General features: G+C 35.6%; 1 protein-coding gene across 1 annotated transcript in view; it reads left to right on the top strand.

Moving 5' to 3' along the window:
• Positions 1-19,845, top strand: part of LOC138716163 (androgen-dependent TFPI-regulating protein-like) — a 30,412-nt gene extending 10,567 nt beyond the window's left edge. The window contains exons 2-5 of the mRNA XM_069848994.1: positions 4,518-4,676; positions 14,753-14,887; positions 16,350-16,570; positions 18,623-19,845. Coding sequence (XP_069705095.1) covers positions 4,518-4,676; positions 14,753-14,887; positions 16,350-16,570; positions 18,623-18,782 — 675 coding nt within the window. The 3' untranslated portion in view covers positions 18,783-19,845. The remainder of the gene's footprint in view (positions 1-4,517; positions 4,677-14,752; positions 14,888-16,349; positions 16,571-18,622) is intronic.
• Positions 19,846-20,110: the final 265 nt, after the last annotated feature.

Below are 20,110 nucleotides of genomic sequence, written 5' to 3'. Positions count from 1 at the left end.
TTAGAATCACGTTCTGAAAAACAGGCACATTGAATTATTTTATATTTTATAACCACTTATAGGTTTTTTGACTTTTATGTTCAAAATTGTATATGTTTCTAAATGCAACCAAAGGTCCCGGGTTCGATACCCGGCTCCGGAACAATTTTTCCCTCGAAATTATTCAAACCAACTTTACAGGGAGTTATACCTGAAATCTTGATTTGCATAATACACGTCACTGTTCGTTAACAGAAAACCACAATTTAAGTCACACGGAGTTAGTGTGCACCCGAAGTTGGTTGCTTGACGGTAGTCAGCCCACTTTGAGGTCTGTGGATATAGAGGGAAAAATTGGATCGGTGTCGGTTAGAGTTCCCGAGTAGCTCAGTGGTAGAGCGTTGGTACGTTAAACCAAAGGTCCCAGGTTCGATACCCGGCTCCGGAACAATTTTTCCCTCGAAATTATTCAAACCAACTTTACAGGGAGTTATACCTGAAATCTTGATTTGCAAAATAAATGTATGTTAATAAGGTATTTTGTTTAACAATCTCGCGATCCTTCTCAGCTCTTTGCACAACCCGGAAAGGGGTCGCGACCCACACTTTGGGAACCACTGCTCTCGTCTGTGTATTTTTTTCTCTTAACTCACATTAATTTATGATTTTTATATTTAAGTATGACTATTAATATTACTATTTTTGTCATTGTTTCATTGTGTATTTCACTTCTGGTAGTGTGGAAGAGAAGGCCTCATGGCCTTAACTCTACCAGAATAAATAAATAGATAGATAGATAGATAGATAGATAGATAGATAGATAGATAGATAGATAGATAGATAGATAGATAGATAGATAGATAGATAGATAGATAGATAGGTAGGTAGGTAGGTAGGTAGGTAGGTAGGTAGGTAGGTAGGTAGGTAGGTAGGTAGGTAGGTAGGTAGGTAGGTAGGTAGGTAGGTAGGTAGGTAGGTAGATAGATAGATAGATAGATAGATAGATAGATAGATAGATAGATAGATAGATAGATAGATAGATAGATAGATAGATAGATAGATAGATAGATAGATAGATAGATAGATAGATAGATAGATAGATAGATAGATAGATAGATAGATAGATAGATAGATAGATAGATAGATAGATAGATAGATAGATAGATAGATAGATAGATAGATAGATAGATAGATAGATAGATAGATAGATAGATAGATAGATAGATAGATAGATAGATAGATAGATAGATAGATAAACAAACAAACAAATAAATAAATACATAAATAAATAAATAAATAAATAAATAAATAAATAAATAAACAAATAAATAAATAAGTGAATGAGTGAATGAGTAAATGAGGAATAAATTACTATTGCTGAAATAAAAATTGAATTTGAATTTAAATGTATGTATTAGCTCAGGATAGTGACCAATGGCGGGCTTATGTGAGGGTGGTAATGAACCTCCGAGTTCCTTAAAAGCCAGTAAGTAAGTAAGTAAGTAAGTAAGTATTAGCTTAATATGATAGTGTGGATTTGAAATGAAGTGGTCGAAACAAAGAGCCATTGAACGGTAGGCCTACAAACATTTTATATAGGCTGGTTTTTCACACTCTTCTGTAACACACACACACACACACACTGTTTCCAACATGCAATATTGTTGCAAGAACGTTATCAAACTTTCTCAAATATTTCTCCATCACATATTCACACCTCTGCCACGCGTATATTAGCATGTCTTTGAGGACAAGTGAATGAAACGGGTGATACACAACAGAATGTAATGCCATTATGAAGCCTTTGTCGTGAAATGTGTCTGAAATGTTTTCACAGATAATTTATGTCTGAAATACTCATCTAGCCTTCGAATTACAATTTTATATTCCTAAAAAAATACACACCCAAGAGTTGCACAAATCTTGTAGTTTTTGGAGAGATAATTTGTGTTTTAATTGTCTTACCATATAAAGTATTGTTTACTTTTTCATCAGCAAATATAGTGTCATCTATCTGGCCACTTCAGGAATCCAGAAGTAGTACTGTGCCTTTCTTAACATCCGGGAGAAATACATCTCTTAACCGCCTTCTCACTTGATTTTTGTCAATTTACCGGAACTGTACAGTTGGGACGGTCGTTCTGTGCCGGTGTGCTTGGTTACTTGAGCAACAGAGTGAGTTTATAGAAACACGTGACTTACCGCCTCGGCTGGGATCTGCAGCGTGTAGTGACATCATCATGCGCAGTTGGTTCCAGGATGTGCGATGAACGGCGCATTCCACTCACAGTTGTCCAGTATCACTTATCACATCACACGTGTTATCATAATAAATAAAAACTGATTATAAACATAACATGATATCCATGGTTCAATATATAGCAATGAAGAGAAACAGACGCAATCAATATATCTAATCATAAGACAAACTTTCGATACCAGATATATCACCACCATTGTCGTCGTGATTTTCGTTATGATCATCATCTTCATCGTCGTCACTTTCACTACTGCTGTCTCCGCCCGTAATTATGAAGCTTTCAATTACATTTTCCATAATTCCTTCCTGTTCAATATATTCATCTTCGATTTTTTCAACATGTTCACATACTTTTTCCCATTTTTCTACACTGATGTCATCAACCCGTTGTTGGCACAATTTCATCACTTGCTCTAATTTAAAAGTTGTGTTTTGACCGGCTACCCACTGCTTGATATCTGCCCAAATCAGTTCCAATGGATTTAGCTCAGGTGAATACGGCGGCAATCTGAGTACACAGTGTCCATTCATAGCTAAGAGATTGTCAATCACGTAAGTTTTATGAAGTGGCTTATGTGTTTTAATGAGCCCGTAAAGCTCCACTTTCAGCATATTTTCCTGAAACTGCACATTGTTTCTTCTAAGCCAGTCCTGCATATCACTTTTCTTTGAATTACTTGAGGGAGCTTTATGCAACTGCACGTTATGGTAAGGTGCGTTATCCATTATAAAAACAGATCTAGGGGGCAAATTCGGAATCAACTTTTCCGTTATCCACTTCTGGTAATTGTTGGCATTCATTTCATGATGGTAGTCTCCAGTTTTCCTGTTCGATTTAAACATCAAAAATGCGCCAGGTACAAAACCCGCTCGACCCCCTGCATAAGCCTAGGTCCTTTCGAAATAGGCGCCAGTAAACCTGCGGTTTTGTCATCACTCCAATTTTTTGGTCTTGTATGCGTGCTATGAATATACGTTTCATCCTCGTACATTAGAGGTCTACCTTCTTCTCTGTATTTCTTTATTGCGCGTAAATATGATACGCGCTGTTCTCGAATATCATGCCTTTCCTGTAATACCGCTTTATTATTTCTTGTCTTCTTCCATTTAAACCCCATATCACGTAAAATGATCTTTAAACTTGTACTACCGCCGTTAAAGTTTATGGCATCTTTTAGTTTAGGTAGCAGTTTACTGACAGTGGGCACTGTTTTGTCATTTATATAAAAATTATAAATTGTCTGTCGTATAACTCTTTTATCAAAATCATCAACATCTGTGATGCGTTTCGGTACACGATGAACTTTACCGGGCGTTCCAAAAGAGGTCCCTTCTTCCTCACACTGTTTCCCTTCTTTAATTATCTTTCTTATTGTTCTTTCGGGCACTTTAGTTGCTGCACTCATTCGTTCTTGCACCTTTTTCAGCGGTATTAAAAAGTCTCCAGAAGCTGCTTCACTCTTCATGAAAGAATGTATATTGTTCACAACTTCCCGAGTTTGGCTATGCAGTGTTTTTGCGCCAAGTTTAGACTGAATAGGAGGCATTTTAGTCTACACAAACACACACAACTGCAATTTGCCACGATAATAAATAAACAATATGAATATGAACTAACTAAACTAACAAAAAGCAATTATCACGCACGTGGCAGGACGATGTTACACAGCCAAGGCTTTCTGCGAGACTGGCCACTTGCCATATTCTGCGCATGCGCAAGAGTGTAGGCTCACTGGCTAGCTACCACATGATTCTCACCGGCACAGAACGAACGTCCCAACTGTACTTGCATCGACCACGACATTAAATGGCTTACCTTTGTCTACATGTTGTTTTACTTTAGGTCCAAATTCCCCTCTCTGTTCTTGAAAACATATGTACAGTCATGTTCTTAGACTTCAAGCTGCATACCTATGGATTTGGACGATGTACGAATGAGTGGAAGATGTCATGGATTGCACTACTACAGTATTAATGTGAGTTAAGAGAAAAAAAATGACTAGGGCATTAGGCCTAATACGAGAGCTGTGATGTGGTGTCGTGGAGCTATGATTCCGCGCAAGAAGCGATATAAGTAGCATCGATTTTCAAGTCAATGTATTTCGTAAACGAAGAAAAAGCGAAACGAATGACGATCACCACATTTCTTAACGAACGAAAATTAGCTTAAATATTCATTTTCATTAAATTCAAGCTACACGTGTTCTCTTGTGAAGAGTAAGGTCAGTAAGAGGTTCCATAAAGTTACGTCAATAATATGTATTCTCCTCCTTTGCAGGGTTCGCTGCAGACGACATTTCGCTGTCTAGTGCTCCTGCACCATTTGGTGGTGATGTGCTGGTTGCACGCGTTCTTGGATGGTGTAAGAGGGAATCGCAACCAATTTGTACAGGAGCTCTCTGCTTTCCGAGGCGTTTATTTTACGACTTGGAACTTCGTGAGTCACATTTCATTCCAGTCGCACAGAATGTGTCGTGTATGGTTCCTGGGGTAGCTCAGTCGGTAGAGCATTCGTGAGCTAAGCGAAAGGTCCCGGGATTGATATCCGGCTCCGGGGCAATTTTCCCTTGAAATTATTCAATTGTTCTGTCTGTTCCAATAAATTTTTCCAATGAAATTGTGTTTTCTTTCTGTTAACGGTTCTTGATGAATTAATTTTTTACGGCCCTCGTAATTGCGGTCGAGTGGCCAAAATTTGTATAGGCCTAAGCACTTCTTTTGATATTATTAACACAGTGAAAGAAATAACTTATTTTATCTGCCCCCATCAGAATGTTTGCTTGTAAGTGTAAAGCAGAAATATTCTCAAAACGTTTATTCGTAATCAGATAACAAAAAGAAGCAAGAACTTTTACATATAACATAATGGATGGAAGTCATAGTAACGTAATATGCAAGAAAGCGTTAATTTATTAATCTATGTCGTGAATAACTCACGAGTCCTTCAGACATGTAAGTTATTGCTGAGATAAGCGAGGAAAAATCCAAATGTGAATGACACCAGAATGTCTTGAACTTAAACATACACATGTAGGCCAATTGAAGACATAACATTCAAAATGTCCTAAATGCCAATTTTTCAAATGTCATTTTATTCAATCTAAGAGAGGAACATCCATATGAGAATATCATAGTAAATTGTCTTTGTCGTAGCTCAACTGTAAGCGACTCATTCGTGCGGCAAAATACGATGTTGTAGGTATCTCAACATGCATTGCGCAGTGTGTTTTTCATAAATATCTCGGAAAGTTGTTTTGCCACTTAGCACAGTTAGAATGTTATGTCCTCAATTATTGTCATTCTCTGTAAAAGTTTCTCATTATTCTAGAACAGCGCGCAGAATTTTGTCAAGGGAGGGGTCATTATTAAAATTGTTTACAATTTACATTATTGATGTTTTAAATTTTGTCTATTATTATTATTATTATTATTATTATTATTATTATTATTATTATTATTATTATTATTATTATTATGTTACGATATATTTATTAAGAGTGAAACGCGTGAAATTTTCGTCATTTTTGTTTTCTTGTGAAAAATGAATCAGCAATCTCTTATTTATATGTTGAGCAAGTTTCTATGTTCTGTGGCGCTTGAAAGAATACAAATTACGCAATATAGGCCTATAAATGGCTGCACTCTTGAATTTTAATTTCATACAAACTTTACAAGCTGTTTTCTCGCACTTTTTTATCAGCACATTTCGTCAGATTCGAAGTGTAAATGCTCTTATAATTTTGATGCTAGGAACGTGAAATCTTTACTGCATATTGGGTACACTGTGTGTGTATGTGTGTGTGTGTGTGTGTATGTGTGTGTGTCCAATGCCCACCAACTTTACTTACGTGATTCGGGTTCCGCAAACTGCGGATAAATGGCAGAACTGTGACCCATTTTCTAGTTGTACACTACTTCGGCGGGTCACACTGTACATGTTGTGTATCTGTGGAGAGTTATGTCGTGTGCTAGGGTGAGTGTATGTGTAAGTGTTCGTGTAAGTGTAGTGTCTGGAATGAGTGATGATAATGAAGATGAGGAAGGGAGAAGGGAAAACCCGGTGCCGGCACGTATCCTACTCCTGTTGAATAGCACCAAGGCGGCCGCCAGGGTTAACGTCCCCATCCGACGGACGAATCACTGTCAACAGTGACATATGCCTTCTCTTCATATGCACTGCGGAGATATTTGGGATTTAACCCAGGCATATTGGTGCACAATCTAGTGATTAGAAGTTGTGCAACGCCATCTCTCCTAGTCCCGAGGTAGAAATTGACATGAAAATTTCTGACCCCGCCGGGAATCGAACCCGGTGTTGGGTACACAGTGGCTAACAAAATAGCGCATGGGTTTTATGATTATTAAATGAAGTAAAGTGTGAAATATTTATAGTGTCAATGGAAAATGTCTATTTTTTGGTATGCAGCGGTTATAAAAATGTTTCCCCTTTTGTAGTAAAGATACAGGAAAACTAATGCGTGATATTTTTCTAAATATACCATTGATCTTCCAAAAAAAATTTAAGACATTTCACTGAAAAATTGAGCGACACATTTCATTTTGAAATATGCAAATTTTTCAAAATATTTTTGTTAATAACTTAGAAACTGATTGACTCGGAGAAATGAAACTTCACCACATCATTGTCTGTCACATCGTGATTATGTGTACAAAAAAATCAAGGACGTAGCTTGAAAAATGTAGAAAATAGAGATTTAACCCGTTAATATCACGATAAGGAATGAAAAATAGTTAAATCTAAATATGTCATTTCTTTTTAAAAAGTTCAAAGGGGGAGGTGCAAACCCGGAAACCTCCCCTTGCGTACTCCCCTGTTTTATAAAGATAGTGATATACTTCCACTTAGATTTGAATGTCTGTCTCATCCACAATTTGTTCATAAATAAGTTCCTTGATGATCTAAAGTCAAATAGGATGTGTATCGATGTTATTTCAACCAAAACTTCAGTGACATTTTCGGCAAAACTCAAATCGAAGTCTGCTGTATATATGGCAATCAGGAGCTGAAATTAATGAGTCCACATTCAAATGAAAATGACAAGCTTATAGTGAAAGTTCTATTAGCCCTAAATAAGATACGCGCTTCTGAATTCTGCAACTCACTCAACTGTATCAAAAGCAGAATTCAGACTGATGAAACTGTAGGAGCAATAGTTTTTTACTCTCAATGCAAAAATGCCGCTCCCTCATATTCCTGTATAAGAGTTTTCTGTTTGGACTTGTCTTGGTTTATTGTTTTTGTATCCTTGACTTTTTTTTAATAATACATCACAATTCATCATTAGTCTACTGCGTTAACATATACACATAACATTACACACACAATGCATTATCTCAATCGGACACAATATTTAACAACACAATATTAATCTAATTACTTTTAAATGCAATACATCATATAAATCTAAATGCAGCCATACTATCTCATTCTCATTATTTTAGCTGCCTCTCACTTCATTACAGAATATTAAAACTATAAGAACCTCACATTATGTTACATCGAAATAGAGAGAACTTAATTAATTATAAATTATTATCTTATAACATCTCATCAAACTAATTCTTTACATGACAGTCATCATCATTACCCTACATCACAATAATCACCTCCAGTTTTACTATGGTTGATCTTCTTTCTGATCACACAACATGCTATTAATACAACACAATCACTCTTATCCTATTTCAACTCTACTTGCCGTACATTAAGTCACAGCCTACAAATCAAGTCAACTTCTATTAATCTAAATACTAAATATACACCATCATTTCATATCATATTGAACTAAGTACAGCACATAATCTTAAATACAAGCACAAAAATTGCCAACATCTATTATCGTTAATATTTTACAATATCTCACCTCACTATATCCTAATATATCACATTTATCACCGTCTATATTTCCTGTCATATCATATTAACAAAAATATATCACATAACCTCATATGCACCTAATTACACCACATTCAATTGTATCATTTTTGAAGACTCTCTTAATACACATGATTATCCCTGTATTTTCTCAATATTTACATTATAATAAGCTAAATGAAAGAGCGATACTCCTATATGAAATTGAGTAGTGCACAGTCCATTAAACCAGTCTCCTGTCACAGTTGTTAAAATGTTATGCTGTATAGAAAATTAAGAGTTAATACAACCAAAGCACTCTAATTGTAGGACATGATATTTGCTAATTATACAAATGAATTTCCTTTCCACTTATTATCTATTCAATTGTAATAGTTTGAGTTCTTTTAGGATCTGGGATGACTTATCGTTCTTCGTTTCCAGTCTGGCAGCCTCTTCTTTCAACATATATAAGAATTCTTCCATTTTGTGTAGGGGCTTTGTCAACTGGTAGTGCAGGAATCCTGAAGCAAGCCAAACAGTTACAAATTTGTTTTGTTTTGTTGGTGGGTCTAATACCAGTAATGTTTGGAAACAATCATGTAGTTGCGAATCTGGCCTAATTTTTAATAGTAAAGCTTTTGCTCCTTCCCATATGGTTTTCGCAGCACCACAATTTGTGACACGATGTTTCAGTGTGTCTAACCACCCACACTTTTTGCATGCAGGGGAGTCTGTTAAATTATGTCGATGTCTCTTTTCTTCAGTTGGTATAATCTGGTTGAGATAGCAATATACTGTTGTCTTCCATGCAGTCGGGATGTTCGCCATATGCATATTGCGCCATATATTCCCCCATCTTTGGTTTGGCAACTTTTCCATGATATGTGGAGTTTGCACGGTTTTCTTCATGAGGTAAATGTAGATAGTCTTCGTGTTTTGCTTCTGTCATTCGTGATTATTGTTGGGAAATATGACGCTATTGCTTCCCAAATTATTTTTAGCGAATGCGGTAAGACGGTTGTTTTACTGCATAGTAGTGGAATGTAGTTTTGCCAGAATTTGTTGTCCATGGGATCGCTTTCATCGTGTTTCGCACGAAGAATATTCCGTGTCAAAAGAGCCTGACTTTTTTCTTTAATTGCAGTCAGCTGTAAACCTCCTTTCGTTTTTAGAAGATGTAATTGTGTTTTCGACAGTTTGTAAAAATATCCTTTCCAGACATAGAAACTGATTGCTCGGTCTAGCACTGTGGAGTATTTTGTCGGAAGCGGCAAAATCTGTGCTAAATACCACAGTTTGGACAGGCAAAATACGTTTATATGCCATATTCTTTCAAAGAGATTGAGGGTTCTATGTATATGCTGAAATATGGACGCTCGAGTTCTTGCAGACGTAATGGACCAATTGATGTCAACCATATCTTTAAAAGATGCACATACTATTAGTCCTAAAATCTTAGCTTCTTTTTTCATAGGGATATAATTTACAGTTTGTGTAACAGGCCAATTACCTAATGGTACTAATCATGACTTTTGTGTGTTTATTTGTGCACAGGATGCCATACTATATGTTTGTAGAATCTGTGGTAATTTTGTATATTCTTCTTCATCTCGGAGAAGGATTACAATATCATCTGCATATACCCTGATCGTGAACAGGGAGCATGTGGCTCGTCCAGATTGTAAGATGTTATGTGACATTCTAATAAGTGGTTCTATACCAATAGCGAACAGGCACATTGACAGAGGACATCCTTGTCGTACCGATGATGCAATAGGAATACGTTTCGTAAAGAAACCGTTCACTTGAATTTTGGAGTATGCACTATCATATAAGCTTCTTACAACATTAACAATTTTGTCTGGTATACAGAAGTGCTTCATAACACGTTGCAGATAGAGATGGTTCATTCTATCAAAGGCCTTATTAAAATCTATTGATAACAGTGCTGCTTTTTCATCCGGGAATTCTTCATAATGTAAAATTGTATCACGAATGGTGACAAGGTTGTGAATTATTGATTTGTCCGGTACACTGTAAGTTTGGCCTATTTCAATAATATCCCAAAAAGTTGGTTTTATTCTGTTCGCTAGTATCTTCATAAATAATTTATAGTCTGTATTCAAGAGTGTAATTGGACGATATTCTGACACTGTACGTGGTTGTGTCACTTTCGGGAGAAGTATTACAATTCCATCACTGAAACCCTCGACTACAATCCTTTCTTATGATTGGGCTCATGGCACACATAGCATAAAATCGGTTGTCCCACATACGTGATGTGTGCGTTATATCCCGCAATGGATATCGATCCTGGAATATGCTTCTTAATTTCCATTTTTACCGCACGAACGCCATTGTTAACTGAGAAAGGATAAGCTGTGCTCCACTGTTCTTTCGCACTGAATGAACTACACCATACGTGTTTAACGCTGTTTGAATTAATGAACTCGGCACCTCCGGGGGTAGGTTAAACACTCGGACAGTTAAGGACGGAACATCTGCCTTGCTTACTTTCACTTGTGTTTGTTCACCATTATTATATTTGAAATCCGTTGTACCTTCATGTTTGTGTATCAGTTTTTCGTATATTGTGGGCGATATCACTTTTATATATAATGATTTTTCTTGTGTTTTTAATTGCAACATATCTACCTGTTCTGTGGTTAAATTGAGAGTTTGTTGTATCCAAAGATGTACATCCATTGCCGTAAGACCTTGCTTCGAAAACATGACGGCCTCTCTTCTTGGAATCGGTAATGCCTCATAAACCCCCATCCTCTACTCAACCCCTAGTCGAGTGGCAGAAATACAATAGATCGCAGCATTGCCAAATATAGCAGTCATTGCCTCTTAGCTTTCACCCGTTCTCAGTGTCTTTTCAGATATTTGTCGACTTGTTGTTTTATACTGTTCTGTGCTTCAATATGTCTCATTTATTCCGGCCATGATTAATGAGTGTAGGAGCAGATGACCCGCAGCCAGGTCTCCTGATTCACCTGAAGATCACGACAAGAACAAATAACACAGTCGAAGAAAACAGAATATCTTATTTGCAGAGGAGCGTAGCTAAGAAAACAAAGTGTTAAAATTGTGTCTAACGTTAGAAATTCTATCCATAGAGTAATCGAAAGCTGAGGCAGTTTGATAAGTACAAATCTTAATCACTTAACATCGGACGCAACCGGCGGAGTTGGTAAAAAAATATAGCCTATAGGACATATAAATTATGAATTACGGTTTACCAACTAAAGAGGAAATAAACAAATCAAAACAGAATTCGGTAAGAAAGACGATTTTATGCGTGATTTACTTCGTCGAACAGTATGTGAACAGTACGCGAAAGAGATATCGCCAACAGAAAATAAACTTACGGAAATATTCTGGCCTGATTTGTACATTATATTTAAGAATGCAGAAAAAAATTCATTCGATTCTATCCAACACTTTCGGAAATACCAGGAAAAGGTTTTTTAAGGAATATAGTTTGCGAAGAAAAAAAAAGCTCATGTCGTTTTCCACTTAACAGCTATTATAGCCAATGCCGCACTTTACATTAAAAATCATAACTTCAGAACTAATATAGAGCCACTGGCGTAGCTCAGTTGGCTGAGTTGACTGCCGATCCGAAGTTGCACTCGGGCGTGGGTTCAGTTCCCGCTTTGGGTGATTTATCTGATTGGGGTTTTTCCGAGGGTTTTCTCAACAGTAAGGCGAATGTCAGGTAATCTATAGTGAATCCTCGGCCGCATCTCGGCAAATACCATTTTACTATCACCAATCCCATCGACACTAAATAACCTAGTAATTGATGCAGTGTCGTTAAATAACTAAAAAAACTAATACAGGTTGTTTTACCTGAATGAACTTCAATAGTTGGTGTAAAAATTTAAATTTTATTTTACATAACAGAATTTTATTGTATAAGAAGTGTACATGCTCCCTTAATTAATTCAATCATATTTCGTATCTTATAACATTCCTTAGGCCTACAGAAAATTTGCATCGAATCAGCAACTAAACTGGCAGAGAAACAAATATATTCTTTTGTGCTTTAATATGATTTTCCTGTTATGAAAAAATGATGTAAAAGGAATACATTTATCCATGACTGGTATCTAAACTGGTCTTTATTTCACCATCCTTGGCAACCTAAATAATGACATTATTCACAGAGTGCTTAAAAGTTTTCTGAGTTACAGCAGTGAAATAAATGTTTTTAAATCACTCTCAACATGACAGCCAACATATTAGCAATAATAAAATGAATATATATATATATATATATATATATATATATATATATATATATATATATATATAAACTTCTTCGCCAACAACATATTACAAAGAAAAGACGTACAATTTAAAATGAAATTTACATACCAGTAATGAATAAAATATTGTATAGCACACTAGAGTAAACAGATTTTATGCGTTCGTGGAAATTATCACCCAAGGCGAAGCGGAGAAAATCTAGTTTTACTCTCTTGTACTATAAATTGCTATTCAATTATCACAGTTTCCGAAAATTTTACCAGTGTAACATCGTTAATTAAGTATAAAATTCTGGAACTTAATAACATGAGAATTTAACACGTATTATATAATTCTGCATTTCTTTGTTTATTTAGGCAAAACATGTTAGTAAAAATATAAATATAAGTGTTTTTAAAATAAGTTTGTTCATTTTTATACCAATTTTGTTTTAGTAAATTATAAATTAAGGTATATTTACAACTATAATATAGTCTCGCTGAAAATCGCGGTTTCACGGAACACAGTTTGAAAAACGTTCGGAAATCACAATTACTTCAAGAATTGGCAACTCGGCTAAGGGTTTATCCCTTGCGCGTGCCTGCAGTTAACTGGTGAAGGGGATGAGGGAAGGTCGTCATGTTTATAGCACTCCCGTCAAATTGTACTTTAATTGTATTAAGACGTCGTATTGTAGCCATGTTTGGTTTATCTGTTGTCACTTTTCTCTAATATGAAGAAAAGACACACGCGAAAGCATTCGTAAGAATGTAAACACCGCACGAAAATAGGTTCGGTTTAATACAACACTTATAGTATGCACACACTCCGCGTACACGAACTCACTAGGTAACCGATGACTTAAAAACAAAACATTCGACTCTGTATTTATACCAGCCGTGGGGAGAACGTGACTCGCGAGACATTGTGGCTCGCAGTGATAGCTGTGCATTTCGCTTGCTTCTAACCTCCGCCAACTCCCACCCTCTCACTCACTGGAGTCAAACTCCGTTCCATTTGTATTTGTCTCTAACCTGCGAGTGGCATATGTCTCTCTCGAAACCATGTACGAAAGTTCCAAGTAGGATGGGAGGACGCATTTTTTTGCTGTCAATATGATGAGAATATTAAATGTATGATTTGTATACAAGTATTACGATGAAAACGGTTGTATAACATAAAACGGCATTATACTACATGTTAGTGATGAAACATTAAAAGGTTAAGTGTTATTGTTGTTGTTATCATCATCATCATCATCATCATCATCATCATCATCATCATCATCATCATCTCTGTACGTCGACCCTTTTTCAGCAGATGTACAAATAATGCGGTTAGCTTTTCAATTTGAACTCACTGATTTACTATATGATGTCAAATGAAAGCTACATGTAAAGACTTGACAAATGTTGAACTTTCAAATCTTTGTCAAAAAATAAATACCGGTATCCGAAGATTCGTTCTTTCGCTTGCCCTGTTGAAGCCATGTTCGCTACAACTTACGTTTGTGAAAAATTACTTTCAACAATGAAAATAGTAAAAACCAAATTTAGACCACGACTGACAGACATATGCCTTCGTGATCAACTACGACTGGCAGTAAGTGACATAATTACTGATTTTGAAACTTTGTCGCAGAGACATTCTGAAGACAGTTAATTTTAGGTTGTGATATTGTTCATTTACTGTTCATTTCTTTTTTCGTTACACGTACTAAACATTAGTTTGTAGCCTTGTACTGTATAAAATTATATTTAAGTGCTTGACGTAAGGAAAATGAAAATCTGTTAATAAGTCAGACAGTTGCTTCACTTCCCCTTCGGGTGTCCGCCTCCCTCCATAGGTACTATGCACGTTGTAGGTTACACAATGGCTCGGCGCACGATTACATTTTCGCCACCGCTGATTTTTACCATGAAAGTTTTTGGGGAAGAAAGGCACTAATGAAGTTGCATTCTTTGTTTTTGAATATATCATCATAGTTTGAAAGAAAAGAATAACAAAACTGCGTATGTTCTCTGATGGATATATTGGTCAAAATAAGAACTACAAAATATGAATATTATTCATACGTACAGTGTATGCATGGCTTTAATACAAGGAGGGACATTGAAGACGATCACACAGACATTTCCAGAAAGGGGTCACTCAGTTTTGTTACGTGAGTGTAACTTTGGATCTTTCAAAAGAAAATTTAGAACTAGTTCAATTCTATAGAATACATTGTTTACGACATCCTATTTAAGATAACATGAATTCCTTAAGAGCTGAAACGTAAATTTTAACGACTATTAGTGTGTAAATCCAAGCTATACTTAACCCATAAGTTATACAAGAAGTGGTTTTATTTTATTTATTTTTTTATTTTTTTGCAGGTAACACAGATTGTGTACTTTTCCATCTGCGTGGGTGATGCAGCACTCGGCACCATGTTAAAACCGAACGTCAGAGCGAGAGTGAAAAGGTTGCAGGACTTCACTTTCACGACTCTTGTGTTCCCTTTCACGATGGTTCGTTGCACTATAGTTCTTTCTTCATCGTTCTTTATATTATCGTCAACCATTGTAGTAAACTTTAGTTGTGCCCCACTTCGATTACTATCTAAATACTTATCTTGCCCACAGACTACAGCGTGTTCACAATATCTGCGTTCGTTTCGTTTGTAACACTACAAAATTCGATCATGTAACATCGCCACTAGAACTGTTTTCTTGGAATCCACCTAAAGAAATAAGATTCTTCAACTGTCTTATTACTATATAAAATCATCCACACCTCCACACCCTTTTACCTAGCATCTCGTTTTGTTTACCTTTCATTACCTAGAACCAGAACATGTACCTTCTATCTATTCCTCTGCACAGAACTTCCTTCTACTCATCGTCTTTCAGCATATCGATTCCACGCCTCTGAAATTCTTTCTCTTACCGTGTCAGAGACTGTCGGACAATATCAAAATTCATATTTAAATTAAAGAATCATATTCCAGCTCGTGGAATTGCTTGTTGAACATCTATCAGGTTGTGCAACTTTGGCTTAACCCATAACATATAATAAATATTGTAACTATGCTGGTGTAAATTTTATCCTTAATATGAAATGTATTATTATTATTATTATTATTATTATTATTATTATTATTATTATTATTATTATGACTATGTCTCATTAGCTTAATAATTATCTATAGTGTCCTTTTGACCCTGTTGACTCTTTATAAGGCTTTAATCTAATTTGTATTATTTGTGTCAGTATTTGTTTTTTTTTTTGGTATTTATGTGTGCTATCTGGTAGGATGGAAGAGAAGGCCTTATGGTCTTTATCCTGGCAAATTAAATAGATAGATAGATAGATAGATAGATAGATAGATAGATAGATAGATAGATAGATAGATAGATAGATAGATAGATAGATAGATAGATAGATAGATAGATAGATAGATAGATAGATAGATAGATAGATAGATAGATAGATAGATAGATAGATAGATAGATAGATAGATAGATAGATAGATAGATAGATAGATAGATAGATAGATAGATAGATAGATAGATAGATAGATAGATAAGTAAAAATGTAAGTAAATAAATAAGTAATTAAATAAATAAGTACATAAATAAGTAAATAAATAAATAAGTAAAAATGTGAGTAAATAAATAAGTAATTAAATAAATAAGTACATAAATAAGTAAATAAATACATAAGTAATTAAATGAGTAAGTGATTTATTAGTAAATGCTGTTTATAATAAAGAAGAAAGATTGTTGCTTGATGAAAAACAAAATGGCGTACATATTCAACATTTAAACTGAATCTAATAAATCCTATATCTTTATGAATATAAGTGTGTTCTGTTTTGTGTATATCTTAATTCTTAAAAAGGTTATAGTGTCGTCAAAATGTAACTTACTTTTGAAAAACCTTGTAGACCTACATGAGGGATCTAAGGCAATACATTTCTGTCTATTGCAGTTCGTGTCGACGTTCTTCTGGACATTGTTTATGATGGATCGCGAGATGGTGTTCCCGAAATCTGCCGAAATATTGTTTCCTTGGTGGATGAACCACTCCATGCACTCAGTGGTGCTAGTGGTCGTGATACTGGAGACATTGTTGTGTCGACACCAGTTGGGAGCGAGCCCCGATTTGTCCTTGGTTACACTTTTCGGGTTCTTCGCAGCTTATGATGTTGTGTAAGTCTTCATTCGAGAAAAGCACTACTAAGATATAAAAAAAAAATAGTACAACTCTTGGAAAAGTAAATGATTCTATTATTAAAATGTCATCGATAATGGCTTTAATTTGCAACACTTGACTCCACATTAGAAATCAGCATTAAATATCAAAATGTAGGCCTATTTAGTATTTAGTACTTATTGCTACACATAATACAAAATAAATATATATGTACTCAGAATAAAACGTCACAACATCATACGTTTTATGACCGCAGATGCACTTCGACCCAAAAAAATAGACGTTCACGAGGAAGTTCATTGCATTGCTGATAGTGAGTGCAATTGTAGGAACGATAACATAGCTATAAATAGGAATAAACAGACAGCTGAAATAATTGATCCTACGATCAGATTTGAAATCTCAGCCACTCAACCATCTGAAGTGAACGAAGAGAAAAAAGAAAATCTACGAGCCCACGATTCAGTACCTATCAGCGAAATACAACATTGAAAAAATCACAGTTACCGGTCTCTTCTTCGGAGCGAGAGGCACCATTCCGAAAACCTTGTAAAGTGAAGGGAAAAATGCAAGCTGAAGAGAGATCTTCAAGATGCCATCGTCACCACCATAATAAAATTTTCTGTAGCGATATTTCGCCAGCATGTTTATGGTGTACACTCAATTTAAATTATACTAGGTTCTATTTTTTTCTCATGTCTCAGTCACTTTTGTTTGAAACCTGTGTATATATTTTTTCATTTTAAATTTTATTGTGAGCTATTCTGTGTCGCAAGGAAAACCCAAAATATTGGGTCAGACCAATAAATTAAATTAAATGTTGACGTAGCGCACACCCGTTTGAGCAAGCTCGTGTTCGGGGACGGTTTCTATAAATAACCATTTTTTACTAAATGGAACATAACAAAGATTCAATGAAAATTACAAAACCAATACAATTATTACAAAACATGGGTAATAAACGAAGATTAAAGTAGAGAATCAAGTCAAGAACAGAATGTAAGTTGAAATGAATAAACAGTATATTGAATTTACGAAAGAGAAAAAGGGAGCATGAATACTAAATAATTTGCTCAATCTTTTCTTAAATTTATTAAACTAAAAATAACCTAGGTCAGAATTTATTATCGAAATAGAATTGTATAACCTTGGCTCGTAACTCTGGCTATGATTTATTCCGGCGGTTGTGTAACATTTAAGTTCAGCTAAAGGACATGTCAAATTTTTTCTGGTAGGATAAACATGTTGTTCTTATTCATATTTTTGACGATTTTTATGATAATATTTATATATTTGTTCAATTTCGGAAACATTAAAATCGGAATAAACCAGAAGTCTCTCTTTAGATTTAAAGGCCATGTTATGATATTGTCACTTCACTGAAGGTTTTTAAAGGAAAAGTGAGTTTTTAGAACTTCCCTTAACATTCCTTGGTGCTGTGTTTGCTCTCGGTGATGTTATCATTACCTTTGGCAACGTGTAAACATTTTACTAGGGCCTACGTATAATTTCAAGGGAAAAATTGTTCCAAGGCCGGGTATCGAACCCAGGATTTTTGGCAGTCTCTTTGACAGTAGGCTTTTGAAAGTAGTCAATGTCTAAAGCCACTTTAGCAATCATTTGTACCCAACAAACGTTTATTGTAAATGATTTCCTATGTTTCCATATCATTTATCTTAATGTTTTCTTTTTCCTTTCAAATTTTCACACAATTGGGTTTCATGATTATTCTTTATGAACTGATTAGTAGGCCGATCCATTCGAACCCTTATTTAAGGCGGCTTTTTATTAAAAAATTGTACACTATTTACTAATTAGTAGGATATATTATGTATTATGAAATAAACTTATAGCCTCCTGAAACAAAGTATGGTCCCTAATGATGATGATAATGACGTGAGGAGGAATGGGAGAACCCCGAAGAATTCCTCCTTAACTCAAACGGGGATCGAACCCAAGTTGACAAAGTTGCATTTTTCGTCTCAGATATAGTATCCAGGTAATGTTTTATAAACTTCTGCATAATTTTATAAAATCTATGTTCGCAGATTCGTGACCACCAACATTGTGTACGGCGTATGGCTGTACCCTGTGTTCCGGATTCTTGGCTCCTGGAGTCTTCGATTGCTATTATTGGGCACGGCAAACCTCGTCATTTTAGGTTTCTACGTGTTCGGCGTCAAATACCTGTTCCCTCGCCACAAGTGACCTATGACACCGCCCTTCCGAGTTGGGTTGCAGGAGACAATGCGCAGGAGATCCTGGAAAGACGTGAAATCTCACCAAATTTCTGGAGGAACAAAATATAAAAAATCTATATAAGAGCTGTAAAAAGTATCTCACTAACCTCAGAAATGGCATTATGTGCGTAAAAGGATTATTTATTATTTATTATTAGAATGTGTGGATTTTAGTCCAACAGATATATCAAGTTTTAGTATTTCTCATGGCTGGGTAATTTGTTTTTATTTTAATAGGTTATTTTACGGCGCTTTATCAACATCTTAGGTTGTTTAGCGTCTGAATGAGATGAAGGTGATAATACCGGTGAAATGAGTCCGGGGTCCAGCACCGATAGTTACTCAGCATTCGCTCATATTGAGTTGAGGAAAAACCCCGGAAAAAACCTCAACCAGGTAACTTGTCCCGACCGGGAACCGAACCCGGACCACCTGGTTTCGCGACCAATCGGTGATAATGCCGGTGAAATGACTCCGGGGTCCAGTACCTATAGTTACTCAGCATTCACTCATATTGGGTTGAGGAAAAACCCCGGAAAAACCTTAACCAGGTAACTTGTCCCGACCGGGAATCGAACCCGGGCCACCTAGTTTCACGGCCAGACTGGCTAACCGATACTCCACAGGTGTGGACGGTAATTTATTGCTTCTGCAGTTGATGAAAGAAGCAGTACCACAATAAGTGTCAAATTTAAACAGTTATTATTCACATAGTGAGATTCATCATTATGCCACAAGAAATGATTACCACCCTGTGACCCCTAGGGTTAGATTAGTCAAGTCTAAACAATGGTTTACATCAATTGCATTGTTTATGTTTACTAAACTTGCTTTTAGTGCACATATTGTTAATTTTACTAAATTTAGGTGTGTTATTCGTGACTGGCTAATCAAAAACCCTTTTTATGATATAAATGAATTTATGGAAACTAATGCTGATATAGTATTTTAATTTGATTGTTTATCTTGTTTTCTTTTGACTTTGTCTATGTATCTGTGATATCACTACTGTTTTTATCAATAAATCAATAAAACCATATCTCCATTATATTTAATTTTATTGGGGATCTAAGATATTGAACAAAGATAGTGCTTGGTGATAGTGAAGTACTCCAGGTTCTTCTAGCGACATTTCGCCATTGATCCATCCATCAGCATTATGCTATGCTAGGTAGTTCGTACAAGATAAGGCCGGCGACGGAATAAAGAACAATGGCTTCGGCGCATCGCTAATAGATTGAACGACGCAAATGTAAAATCTTTGGAAAAAGAGAGATATATACTCTCATGACAGTC

Source organism: Periplaneta americana, chromosome 16, assembly GCF_040183065.1.
Source record: "Periplaneta americana isolate PAMFEO1 chromosome 16, P.americana_PAMFEO1_priV1, whole genome shotgun sequence".
NCBI classification, from domain to species: domain Eukaryota; kingdom Metazoa; phylum Arthropoda; class Insecta; order Blattodea; family Blattidae; genus Periplaneta; species Periplaneta americana.
The sequence above is the reverse complement of the archived record's forward strand: the minus strand, read 5'-3'. Positions and strand labels throughout refer to the sequence as shown.